The sequence below is a fragment of the Anomaloglossus baeobatrachus genome, chromosome 7 (genome assembly GCF_048569485.1).
Source record: "Anomaloglossus baeobatrachus isolate aAnoBae1 chromosome 7, aAnoBae1.hap1, whole genome shotgun sequence".
Lineage (NCBI taxonomy): Eukaryota > Metazoa > Chordata > Amphibia > Anura > Aromobatidae > Anomaloglossus > Anomaloglossus baeobatrachus.
In genome coordinates, this window is record NC_134359.1 from 122,577,715 (window position 1) to 122,592,020 (window position 14,306).

The 14,306-nt window shown below is 42.2% G+C and overlaps 1 protein-coding gene across 28 annotated transcripts in view; it reads left to right on the plus strand.

The window, feature by feature from the left end:
* Window positions 1-1,775, plus strand: part of ABI2 (abl interactor 2) — a 178,507-nt gene extending 176,732 nt beyond the window's left edge. For 13 of the 28 annotated variants that reach the window (XM_075317662.1, XM_075317660.1, XM_075317663.1 and 10 more), the window contains one exon: window positions 345-1,774. In XM_075317662.1, coding sequence (XP_075173777.1) covers window positions 345-520 — 176 coding nt within the window. In that variant the 3' untranslated portion in view covers window positions 521-1,774. Of the gene's footprint in view, window positions 1-344 lie in introns of all 28 variants that reach the window. The other 15 variants (XM_075317655.1, XM_075317656.1, XM_075317653.1 and 12 more) reach the window with 2 other exon arrangements.
* Window positions 1,776-14,306: the final 12,531 nt, after the last annotated feature.

Below are 14,306 nucleotides of genomic sequence, written 5' to 3' on the forward strand. Positions count from 1 at the left end.
ACAATCTATTTGCTCCTGCTTCTTCATTATCTTTTTTCGAATATGAAGTCCAGACAGGATGATTGCTATTTTCTCAAAAATTATGTTAAAAGTTCAGTGTATTTTCCTAGTTTTTCCTCTAATATTTGTTCATAGAGTTTAGAAAACCCTACACACACGTCTTGTACTGCAAGTTGTGGTGGTGGGAATCCTCCCTGCATGTTCTTGTAATTCCTCATTTGTGAACATGAACTAATATCCACTCCTGTTTACGGTCAATGTATTAAGTTACCATTACAGACTACTCACAATAGTTTCAGTGCCCCACAAGTTTGATGCAGTATTTTTTTTTTATTCCCTTCTAGTTGTGGCAATTTACGATTATTCGAAAGATAAAGAAGACGAGCTCTCATTTCAGGAAGGAGCCATCATCTATGTGATTAAGAAGAATGACGATGGGTGGTATGAGGGAGTCATGAATGGGGTGACAGGGCTTTTCCCAGGCAACTACGTGGAGTCAATCATGCACTATTCAGAATGACGACCCAAAAGCAAAAGTCCCTGAACAGAACCATTGAGGCTTCCCAGACTTCCATGAGCCCCTGGGGGGCCACTAAATAAACTGAAGAGTATCATTGTCATTGAGTCACTTCATTTTCTTCCTTTTTGTTTCTGACCATTAAAAAGAAATAGTGATACAAGTTGTTTGATCATATGTGATCTTCCTGCTGCTTTGAAGCAGTTTTAGCCAATTGGCTTAAGTTTGTTGGACTCTTGGATGTCTTAAAAAGAAATGAAAGGATCTATGACATTTATGAGCTCAACTTCACCCTTATTCCACACAATAATGTGGTCATGTATTTGTAGCTAAAAGTAATGAAATGTAATTTCTGCCATAGTCAAGTATGTAGTGTTAATTTCTAGGGTCTATTCACACACGGCAGTTGTGTTTCAGAAACTTCTGTCTCCTTTCATTGGGTCTTGCAGAAATCCTCATGCCCAATTCAGATTAATCAAATCTGCCACATGTGAGTACACTTAGAAGTTATTTGGGGTTGCTTATCTGTTAACTAACATACAATTTTGACTCTATACCTTCTGCTGTTGGGGTGGTTACTTAGGTCAATTTTGTTTACCTTAGGAACGCCAAAGAAGTTTTTACAACAGGGTCCATAGCTCTTTCTCTTCAGTATCATAGAAAGAACACAGTTTTGATATTTTGTGGACTGATTTGGAAACTTAAATCTTTAATTTGGCAGCTATTGAACTTTGAGCGACCCAAAGAAATCCATTGATAGCCATTTATACCAATGACCCTCAAAACCTAAGCAAACACTTCTAGCTTTTGTTTTTTTCTATCATTGTCTTAGGGGTACTTCTCACATAGCGAGATCGCTGCTGAGTCACGGTTTTTGTGACGCACCAGTAACCTCATTAGCGATCTCGCTGTGTGTGACACTAAGCAGCGACCTGGCCCTTGCTGTGAAATCGCTGATCGTTACACACAGTGCTGGTTCATTTTTTGGTAGTTGCTCTCCCGCTGTGAAGCACACATCGCTGTGTTTGACAGCGAGAGAGCAACGATCTGAATGAGCAGGGAGCCGGCGTCTGGAAGCTGCGGACACTGGTAACCAAGGTACACATCGGGTAACCAAGCGAAGCGCTTTGCTTGGTTACCCGATATTTACCTTGGTTACTAGCGTACGCCGCTCTCAGGCTGCCAGTGCCGACTCCCTGCACACGTAGCCAGAGTACACATCGGGTAACTAAGCGAAGCCCTTTGCTTAGTAACCCAATGTGTACCTTGGCTACGAGTGCAGGGAGCCAGCGCGAAGCGGTGTGCGCTGGTAACCAGGGTAAATATCGGGTAACCAAGCAAAGCATTTTGCTTAGTTACCCGATATTTACCTTGGCTACCAAGCGCAGCATCGTTTCCACGAGTCGCTGCGGGCTGGTGGCTGGTGAGAGCTGCCTGATTGACAGCTCACCAGCGACCATGTAGCGTTGCACCAGCGATCCTGACCAGGTCATATCGTGGTCTGATTTGCTGGTACGTCGTTTAGTGAGACGGTACCCTTAGACTTCAGCACAAGCAAACTACAAATGCAGCAATATTCTTGTAACCTAGCATCAACTATTATATATTGGGATTTACATATAGTCAATTATTACTTGTGGATATTATTCACACATTGCAGATTTGATCACTATTTGGAAACAAATACAATGACCCAAACCTAATCATAGAGGAAATGTAATGCAACGATTTCCAATACATCTTATCCTTGCAAACATTTCTCAGTTAGATGTTAGAGGACCAACCACCATGATTTTCCTATATATACTAAAGCCAGTGCTATACTGGCGCTATCATGCTGATTATTTAGACATACCTTTAGTTGTGAGATCGGATGTGTAGTTTCTGAAATACAGGCAAGTAAATATTGTGAAATCCACTGTTATTTGATTGATAGTAGCTACAGAATATGTAAAAGGTGGGTTGGGTTTTGCTAGTTATTCCCGCCCCTGTCTGCCTGCTTGTCTTTCTTCCTTTCTTCCTCCCCTTTAATAAGATAGACAGGAGGAGAAAGGACAGGCAGGCAGACAGGGGCGGGAAAAACTAGCAAAACCCAACCCACCTATTAGATATTCTGCTGCACCTATCAGTCAAATAACAGTGTATTTCATAATCTTTACTTCCCTATATTTCAGAAAGTATACATCCGATCTCACAACTAAAGGTATGTTTAGAACCAGCATGATAGTGCCAGTAAAGTACTGGTTTTAGTTTATATTGGAAAATCCTGCTGGTTGGCCCTCTTTAAAATCCTGACCAGATCTTCAGTGTGAGAGACCTAAAGGATAAAGGATGCCTCTTGGAAGACATGCTGAATATTTAAAAAATAATATATAGCCCAAAATGAAATGAGAAAAAGAAGCTTTGACTTTTCAGTTTATAATTTGATCAGATGAGTATTCCTGTTGGCCATCTCTGCAGAGTTTACTGCTCCTATTCTTGCAGGATTACTGATTCAGGTAATGGCTATTGAGGTAATTTAACTGTGTTGTGTGGACCTGAACATAAGGTACTGAGGTCATTATACAGCTTTCAAGGACAGGACCTAAAACTTTTACCTTCTTTCATTGTGCCTCAGGCCAATTATTGTTAGAGACAATCGTAAGAAATTGTAAAAAAATCTGGTTGTACTTGTTTTTTGTTGTTTGCAGTCTAGCAGTGATCTCAGGAATGATTTGCCTTCATTTCTCTTTTCAGTCTAATTATTGCAGATGTTGTTGGTGTCTATGGAATCCTCTAATGAATCATCCATTCTAGGAACTCATACGTTGCTTTTGTTATAGTCAATAATGCTTTGAATGGTTTTCTAAGTTCTCATATTTGTATAATTTCATGCCTTGTGCAGTATTTATAGCTAGATCCTGCATCTTCCAGATTAGCCTTGGTATTCTGGGGGACACATGGCTGTAGGTTTGAGGCCCCGACCTGAGCTGTGGTTGAGTAGAGATGAAGCATACACTGTTGTGCCTTGCTGAGTAGAGACCAGCCATTCCCACAGTTTCATTAATACTCCCAGAGCTTTAAAAACTGTGATGTGGTGAGGACCAGCACAAACTCTAATATTTACAGGAACAGTCATATATTTACATGAAGTGACCGGTGGGAGTCCGACACCCAGCAATTTGATTCTCCTCCGACGGTGGTGATATGTAAACGATTAACAGCACAGCACCATATACTGTGTAGTGGCCGAATCCTGCAGCGCAGCTCCCCTTCTCTTCAATAGCAGCTGACCTGAACAGTGCTGTTCGGCTCCTGAATTGTTTACATCCTTCCACCACTGAATGTTGCAAGAGCTGATCCATAGGGGCGCCGGACACCCACCAATCTGATACTGATTACCTATTCTTTGGATAGGTTATCATTATCAGTATAAAAGTAGAGGACAACCCCTGCCAAAGTGAATTACTCTCTTGAAAATCATTTGACTTTTAGCTCATTTTTTTGTTATTGTTAACTTTAAAGCTATGTGCACATGCTGAGTCTTTGGTTGCACAAATTTCTGCACCAAATCTGCATCTCCTGGCAGAAAAAAAAAGTACATTTTTAATGGCATTTTTGCGTTTTCTGTGCATATTTTATGCTTTTTGTATGCATTTTTCATGCATTTGGGGTGGAAAAACGTTGAAAGAATTGACATGCTGCAGTTTATTTTCTGCACCAAATCTGATAAGCAACGTGCACTACACTTCAGAATTCTCATTGACTTTGTTGGCATGAGGATAGGCATGCAGTTTTATTAGAAAACTGCACCCAAAAACGCATAAAAAAATGCAGTGCGCACATGGCCTTATAGTTCAAATACTGTTGGATACTTTATATATTTCCAAATGTATCTTTTTATGAGTTGTGGCTCCTATTTTCTCAAAGAATTAGTACTGAGCGAATACTAAAATATTCGAGTTTAGGATATTCGTACCGAATACTTAGTACTATTTCAGTATTTGTTACAAATAATGAACCTAAGGCAAATCAATGAGGAACCCGAGCATTTTTCCTGGGAAGCCTTCAAGAAAAATGCTCTGGTTCTCCATTGACTTGCATTAGGTTTGTTATTAGTTATTAGTTATGACTAGAGTTGAGCGGATCGGCTATAATCCGGGTCCGACGGATCCGGATCGGGTTGACGCCGAAGTCCGGATCCGATCTGGAATCCGCGGCCATGTAAATGAATGGGGAGTCTGATATGGGACGAGAGAGAGAAAGAAAGAGAGAGAAAAAAATAAATTAAAAAAAAAAAATGGATCCGGATCGTGCACCCCGGATTCCGGGTACTGGTCGGACTCGGATCGGAACCTCGAACCGTGCGGATCCGGATTTTTCAGATCCGGGTCCGCTCAACACTAGTTATGAATACTGCAATAATACTAGGTATTTGGTACAAACAACCTGAACATCAAGTATTCGCTCATCACTAACAAAGAATATCATATTTCCTTCATGGCTTGGAGTTCAGGAACTTTCTGCATATTGTATGATTGAGTAAGCTGTAAGCAGGGTCTAGTGAAGGGAGGCTGCAGGCCGACAGAATTTTTGCTTTTTAAAGCTTTGCATCTAAGCAGATAATATGGGGCCCTTTATCAGAAAAACGTTACTCTGGTTCCTATAAAGGAATATTAAAGGAGTTGTCCTCCACTGGACAACCCCTTCTTAAGAGAACCAGTCTGCAAAACAGCATAAAACGTAATGCATATTTATCTCCGGACCAGCATCACAAATTGTCATGTGACCTCTAGGAGGCGCTGTTTCTGGAGGCAAGTATGTTTTGGATTTTTTTTTATAGTTCCACAGCTTGGTGGTATTAAGAGGGGGTTGTCCTGAAGTGGACAATTCATTTAAACAAATAGTAGAAATAAACACATGCTTAATTTTAGACCTAATATATACACAAGAAATAAATATTTACTATAAATCAGTTTGTACAAAGGTGCTGAGAATAAAGCTGGCCAAATGCATGTAACTGTTGGACAAACTTATTTAGTCAATGACCAATTCACCTGACTACATCATAAACATGTATGCTGAGTCAAACATGTACGCTCATTATAGTAGGAGGGGAATAGAAGCTGCTGTCGGACCCTTCTTAATCTAAATCCATCATGCCCGCTCCTTCTGCTTCCGGACATTGGCTGCCATACACATTGTATCATCATGTTCAGCGATCTTATCTAATGTGTATTGCCAGTTTTATACAGTCATTTATACAAATCATGAAATTCCTACAAGTTAGGGTTTTATTTTTAGCTTAGTCAGGTGATCTGATCATTTTCTTCTCCCAGCCACTTGTTGCTCTGTTGTACAAACTTTTTTTGTAATAGTGGCCACCAAAACCAATTTAGGGCTTAGAAAAAACAGTGATTTTCTCTCTGTTGTATACATATAGTAAATCTATCATCACAAAAACCAATAGAAATCCATTCTTGTGAGGTTTGTTTCTTGGTTTAGAGTCTGTTGGGGCCTTAGGAAAACTTACAATAAGGACTCAAACTCTACACATGAAAAGAAAGAGCAACGTCTCCATACACAGTCTGTCAGCTGCATCCACAGATATCAATGGGAACGGCCCACTGATTGTTAGGGTAGATTTTGATTGGGCACGTCGGATTTCGGAGTGTGGATCCAATTGTTCTCCTAGAGATAAGCCGCCCAGAGAGATGTCTGTTGGTGGTTATCTCATAGGGGACATAGAAGTGCTCTTGCTTATGAGGGGCTAAAGGATATGTGTGTATTTTAGGCCACAATGCTACTCCCAGATTTTTTTTTTTTGATGGGTCCTTAAAGGAGTTGTCTATAATGACAAGTCTGCAGTCACTCTACATGTCACTCCATATGACTGCAGACTTGGGAATCTTCACATCGCATGCACTGTGAGGAATCTCCAGTATCGGAGCCGATAATATGGCTGCGAGTATGCGATATGCAGACTCCTGGCCAGAATCTACCAAGATGGGCACAGCCTCACTCAATGCAAGTGTGTTGCTCAAGGCTGCGCCCATCTAGTCAGATTCTAACCAGGAGTATGTACTTGTCATACAGTGTTCCCAGTATGACAACGGGCAATGTGAGGATTCACAAGTTTGTATTCTCATAGAGTGACTGCAGAGTTGTCATTTTAGACCGAACATCCCTTTAAGATACTTCCAGAATATGCTGCCATTTGAACCTCTGATAGCAGTGTGACCATAGCCTTGGCCTGGGTGAAAATGGCTTTAAAACTGTTCTGTCTTGGAATCATAGTTTCAGTGCAAAGGGTCAATCCAGTCCAGATACAACAAATATTTTTCTAAAACGTTTTCTTGGAGAGTCATTGGATCCAATTCTGTTGTTTTTTTTGTTTTTTTTTAATAGTTCCCTTTAATTTTAATATAGCATGAGAGCAGACTTGATATGATGTAAGATCACTGTCCCGAGGGCTGCAGAATATACAAGAGCTCGATTATATGGAACCAGTATGTTATAGGCAGAGGTGTAATCATAGCTCATAAATCATGGATATAAGTAATGTGATCACTCATGTTTTGTAGGGCAAGACACCAAACGTAATGGAGATTTATTAAGGACACATGAAGCATTGATATTTCAACCAATGCATCATACTTTGGGATACATAGGATTTGTGTTATTTATAACCACTGAGTGTGGTGAGAGTTGTCTAAAAAGTCAAGATTATTCATTACTGATTAATGAATGTAGTTTAGTTTGAAGTATTTTATAAACTAATCTCTGTATGCCTGAAGACTTAGGGTACCTTCACACTTAGCGATGCAGCAGCGATCCGACCAGCGATCTGACCTGGTCAGGATCGCTGCTGCATCGCTACATGGTCGCTGGTGAGCTGTCAAACAGGCAGATCTCACCAGCGACCAGTGAACAGCCCCCAGCTAGCAGCGACGTGCAAGCGATGCTGCGCTTGCACGGAGCCGCCGTCTGGAAGCTGCGGAGACTGGTAACTAAGGTAAACATCGGGTATGGTTACCCGATGTTTACATTAGTTACCAGCGCACACCGCTTAGCTGTCTGTGCAGGGAGCAGGGAGCCGCGCACACTGAGCGCTGGCTCCTTGCTCTCCTAGCTACAGTACACATCGGGTTAATTAACCCGATGTGTAATGCAGCTACATGTGCAGAGAGCAGGGAGCCGCGCACACTGCTTAGCGCTGGCTCCTTGCTCTCCTAGCTGCTGTACACATCGGGTTAATTAACCCGATGTGTACAGCAGCTACATGTGCAGAGAGCCGGAGCCGGCAGCACAGGCAGCGTGAGAGCTGCAGAGGCTGGTAACTAAGGTAAATATCGGGTAACCACCTTGGTTACCCGATGTTTATCTTGGTTACAAGCTTACCTCAGCTGTCAGACGCCGGCTCCTGCTCCCTGCTCGCTTCATTTGTCGCTCTCTCGCTGTCACACACAGCGATCTGTGTGTCACAGTGGGAGAGCGCCTTTGAAGAAAACGAACCAGGGCTGTGTGTAACGAGCAGCGATCTTGCAGCAGGGGCCAGATCGCTGCTCATTGTCACACACAGCGAGATCGCTAATGAGGTCACTGCTGCGTCATAAAAAGCGTGACTCAGCAGCGATCTCGGCAGTGAGCTCGCTGTGTGTGAAGCACCCCTTAAGCTATATATCCTAATAGCACCTCAAATACAAATTTGAATCTGGCATTAATTGGGTGGAAGGGGAAGCTTCGGATGAAATGAGAGGCATATATTGTGTTTACTGCTCAAGCTCAGACATAGATATACATTTATCATGCATCTCACCCAAAGAAGTTTACTGACAGTGTAAATGAGGCCTAAGGTAAATCCAGTTAATGGGGTTGTCCCCTTTCAGTAACAAATTTTTAATGAAAAATAATATAAACTCTGGAGGGTTGTTGACCAAAGTGTGTTTCTGCCCATTTTTCAGTAGGAGAGGTCTTGACCCTATTCTCTGAATCAATGATGGATCTGGACTTCAGCCTGTATTCTGTAAATATTGGCCTAAAACACGTTATCATTAAGCAAATGTCGGGAGATTGTTCCAAAATGTGCTTTATAATGCTGCTACATCAAGCTTCACAAATTTGTAGCTTGTGTCCTTTTCCCCATCCCCCCCCAAATGTACCTCATTTTTTTGTTTCTAAATCCATAGAGGGGTAATACAAATGCTGAAGAGTATAAGGGTATGTGCCCACGATCAGGGCTCGCTGCGTCCCAGACGCAGTGGGGTGCGAGTCTCCTCCACAGGAGACCGCAGCTGCTCGTACCCACGATCAGGGTTCAGTGCGTTGCGATCTTTTGCTTATGTTCTTCCTATGGAGGATGCATGCAAATCCACAGCAAACAATTCACATGCTGCGGCTCAGGAAAGCCACACCGCAAGTCAGTGTTTGCTGTGGAAAAAACAATCACAGAGGGCATAGGATTTCTAGTAATCCCATCCACTGTGCTTGTACTGTACATCGCAGCGTTTTGGGCGCAGCGAAAACACACTACATCCAAATCGCTGCAAACACTGATTGTGGGCACGCAGCCTAACAGTAGATGGAATAGACCAACAAGGGTAATTGCAGTTTCTATATAATATTAGCTACTTATTAAAAGGGGTTGTTTCAACTTCTTTACTTCAGGAGTGTACCTTTCACAGTCTTCGAGCTCTGGCGAGGTTGGTGCATTCCTGATGATTGACAGTTTACACCATCGGCAGAATCGTGCCGCATTTCCAAACTGAGCGCTCTCCCAGGCTGCTAGCAGAGGCAGCTTCGTCTCTGCATCATGGGAGACGCACAGGGGGATTGAGGTTGGTCAGAACTTGCTTCGGGGTAACATCGAGCCGGTTATAAAAGCATAGAACCTGCTAGTGGCGCATGCTCCTTACCTAGGCAGCTGGCTAATCTGAGACTGCAGGGTGGCCTCTAACCTAGGCAAGGCACTATACAATTAAAAATCCCTCATAAAAACAGGATAAATTGCAACGTGTCTTGTAAAAAACGCTTTGCAATTTTAGCCTCAAAAAAAGTTGAAACCACTCCTTTAAAGTGAATTTGTCCCCAGGTTTTTGCTATCCCATCTAAGTGCAGCATGATGTAGGGGCAGAGATCCTGATTCTAGCAAAGTATCACTCATGTGTACAGCAATTTTTATTAAAAACGGTTCTCTCTGCTGCAGATCGAACAGATCTCTGAATGCTGTATAACTCCGCTCACACCACTGATTAGCAACTTTCTATGTACTGTGCATAAGCAGAAAGCTGACAGTGATGGGGGTATAGTTGGACTACATGGCAGGAGATTTACTAGACTTCTAGTGTTAATCATCTGCTGATAAAAGTAATTTTATAAAAAGTACACTAAGCAGCTCAGTAAGTGACACATCGCTGGAATCCAGGTTTATGCCCTTATGTCAATTTCAGATTAGGTAGCAAAAACGTGGTGACAAATTCCCTTTAAAGATATTGTAACTAATATGTAATACGAAGTGCCTGAATGATTATGCTGGGACATGCCATAAACTGTGAAGCTGGTAGATACCGATTACTGTTTATAACAAATTTATATCTGTGCTATGAGGGCCTTTCTATAGAGTCAGACACATACGGGAGTGGTTTACCTGTGGGGCACAGACTAATAATGTCCAAACGTAACACAATGTAGTTAAATCTAAATAGGTTTATGAGCATCGCAACACTGATCAGAGCTACATTATTAAACATGATGTTAGAAGAATAGCTTGATTCCTGGTGCGGCTGGGAGCTTTGGGGTGGGCTTAATAAACTGACATTCACATGGTGAGATACATTTATATTAATTGCAGTTATTACATCACAGGAACAATAAGGGTGGAAGTGGCTTATAACTGTAATAGAATATACTGACAAGATAATGCTATGCTGCAGCACTAGATCCTGGGATTCCAGAACATTTTCTTTTTCCTGGTGTTTCTTCAAAAGGCTGGCATGATATTTCTCCTAATATGTATGGAGCAGTTAGGGGACCATGTTCTTATTAAGATTTGGTCAGTTTTGCTATCATTTCTGTTTTGTTTTATATCATGTGCCAATAAATCACCTATGAAGTGACATGGAGAAGTGTTCCCCTCACTCTTTGAATGAATATTGCTGTGTATTAAAAGCTCCTGTTAAAAGTCCAAAATAAATCAAGTATTAAAGCACAGTTTGCTGTTTTGTGTGTATTCAAGATAACTTTTTTCCTTAGACGTCAGTACATTTTCTTGAACGGTAAAACAAATGAACTGTTTTTCAGCAGTGTGATGGATCAGATTTTCATCAAGGTTTGATCAGTTTTTACCATCAATATTTCATCAAGCTTCTCCAAGCAAACTGCATCCATGTCTGTCTGTCTTCCACTGACAATCCCTGTACTGGCCATGTTTTTTTTTTCTGGACCCACAGACTTGGATTGGCAACTTTAATTCATGACTTGGATCAAAAACCAACATTTGTTGTTTTATTTTTTTTTGTGGATGCTTGATCAGCAAAAAAGAATAGATTGCATGTTCAAGAAGCCGCAAAAGTTCTAGTGCATGCCCTTATCTCCCGCGTGGACTATTGCAACCTCCTGCTCTCTGGCCTCCCTTCTAACAGTCTCGCACCCATACAATCTATTCTAAACTATGCTGCCCGACTAATTCACCTGTCTCCCCCGCTACTTCCCGACCTCTCTGCTAATTCCTTCACTGCCTAACAACTCCAGTTCAAAACCCTAACTATGACCTACAAAGCCATCCACAATCTGTCTCCTTCTTACATCTGTGACCTAGTCTCCCGGTACTTACCTGCACGTAACCTTCGATCCTCACAAGATTTCCTTCTCTGCTCCCCTCTCATCTCCTCTTCCCACCACCGCATCCAAAATTTCTCCCGTGCCTCCCCCATACTCTGGAATGCTCTGCTACAACATATTAGACTCTCAACCACCTTGACGAGCTTCAAAAGGAACCTGAAGACCCACATCTTCCAACAAGCCTACAACCTGCCGTAACCCTTAGTCCGCTGTGCTATGGCACCGCAGGACCATCTCTACCCTCACTTACTGTATCCGCACCCATCCATTGTAGACTGTGAGCCCTCGCAGGCAGGGTCCTCTCTCCTCCTGTACATGTCTGTGCCTTGTTTTGTTTATATTTATTTTTGTACTTGTCCATGCGATGTATACCCCTTTTCACATGTAAACGCCATGGAATAAATGGCGCTATAATAATAAATAATAAGACAGCCCAAAAGTACACCTAAAAGAAGCATATGTTCAATCAAGGTAAACTTTATTCATGAGTCATCAAAAGACAATTAAAAACATCCCACAAAGAGAAAATTCACAAAGCTATATAACTACATTATACAACTTAGCACCTGGTAGGGCAATAATGAACAAAATGCAGTAAATAAACCCAACAAGAGGCCTGAATTGTGATTGGGAACAGTAGACCGGAAAATACTCAAGTGTAAATAGACCAACCCCCAACACACTTTTACCTTTTAAAGGAGTTGTCCGGTCTAATTCCAAACGTCTGCAGTCACTGCAGACTTGTGAATCTTCACATCATATGCACTGAGCGTTCTGAAAATTTGCCAATGTCAGAGCCAAAATAGTGGTCACGTGACTGAGTATGCATACTCTCGGCCAAAATCCGACTCAATTGGCGCAGCCTTACTCCATACATTTACATTGTGCAAGGACGTGCCCATTAATCTGAACATGGCCGGGAGTCTGCAAATCGCTCAGGGCCACGTGACTGCCAATCCTGGCTATGACACTAGTGAATCCTCACAGCGCACAGTGTGTCTGTGTTTTAATTGGACTATTTCCACCGAGTATTTTTCCAATCACTATTTGAGCCTCTTATTTGAGTATATTTACTACATTTTATTCATTATTGCTCTACCAGGTCCTCGGACCACATGGCCCAATTGTCATGGAGTAGTAGTTATTTAGCCTTATACATTGTGAATTTGGTATTGAGTTTGGGTTATTAGGTTTTATAGACCTTTATTCCTGTGCTGCATACTCTTTATTGGATGTTTTTAATTTGTTACATTTTATTAGGCATATTCTTCTATTATTTCTAGCGGGTTTTTTTTTAGTACATGGGAGTTCTCTGTATTTAGTCTCGCCATACAGTACAGACCAATAGTTTGGACACACCTTCTCATTCAAAGAGTTTTCTTTATTTTCATGACTCTGAAAATTGTAGATTCACAGTGAAGGTATCAAAACTATGAATTAACACATGTGGAATGAAATACTTAACAAACAAGTGTGAAACAACTGAAAATATGTCTTATATTCTAGGTTCTTCAAAGTAGCCACCTTTTGCTTTGATTACTGCTTTGCACACTCTTGGCATTCTCTTGATGAGCTTCAAGAGGTAGTTACCGGAAATGGTTTTCACTTCACAGGTGTGCCCTGTCAGGTTTAGGTTTAATAAGTGAGATTTTTTTTGCCTTCTAAATGGGGTTGAGACCATCAGTTGTGTTGTGCAGAAGTCTGGTGGATACACAGCTGACAGTCCTACTGAATAGACTGTTAGAATTTGTATTATGGCAAGAAAAAAAGCAGCTAAGTAAAGAAAAACGAGTGGCCATCATTACTTTACTTTAAGAAATGAAGGTTAGTCAGTCCAAAAATTTGTGAAAACTTTGAAAGTGTCCCCAAGTGCAGTGGCAAAAACCATCAAACGCTACAAAGAAACTGGCTCACATAAGGACCGCCCCAGGAAAGGGAGACAAAGAGTCACCTCTGCTGCAGAGGATAAGTTTATCCGAGTCACCAGCCTCAGAAATCGCAGGTTAACAGCAGCTCAGATTAGAGACCAAATCAATGCCACACAGTTCTAGCAGCAGACACATCTCTAGAACAACTCTAAGGGTGGAAACACATCTATGCGAGTAAAATCGGTCCGACTGGGCTGAAAAAAACTCGGCTGATTTTAGTTCACGGTAGGTGCGAGTGCAACGCAAGTGCGATGCTATTTCTGACTAAATTAATGATTTTACTAGCGTGTGTAATGCGTGTGTAATGCGTATTTTTTACTATGTCATCTGCCATTCAGCGCTGCTACATGGCCGCTGACAGCAGACACAGACAGCCATGTAGCAGAGCTGAATGGCAGATGACAGCAGACACAGACAGAGCCGCACAATCAGAATGAACTCTGGTGAACTTAACCCGACTTCATTGTCATGCTGCGGCTCTGTCTGTGCCGCGTCCTGATTAGCGGTCACCAGTGAAGGGCTCACCGGTGACCACTAATCCCCCGAGTGACTGAAGTTAGCAGCCCTCTCTCATACTCACAGATCCCCGGCGCCGCGCTGCACGGCGTTCACACTGCTCCGGCGGCTTTTACTATTTTGAAAAAGCCGGCCGCTCATTAAACAATCTCGTATTCCCTGCTTTCCCCGCCCACAGGCGCCTATGATTGGTTGCAGTGAGACACGCCCCCACGCTGAGTGACAGGTGTCTCACTGCACCCAATCACAGCAGCCGGTGGGCGGGTCTATACTGTGCAGTGAAATAAATAAATAATTTAAAAAAATGGCGTGCGGTCCCCCCCAATTTTAATACCAGCCAGATAAAGCCATACGGCTGAAGGCTGGTATTCTCAGGATGGGGAGCTCCACGTTATGGGGAGCCCCCAGCCTAACAATATCAGCCAGCAGCCGCCCAGAATTGCCGCATACATTATATGCGACAGTTCTGGGACTGTACCCGGCTCTTCCCGATTTTGCCCTGGTGCGTTGGCAAATCGGGGTAATAA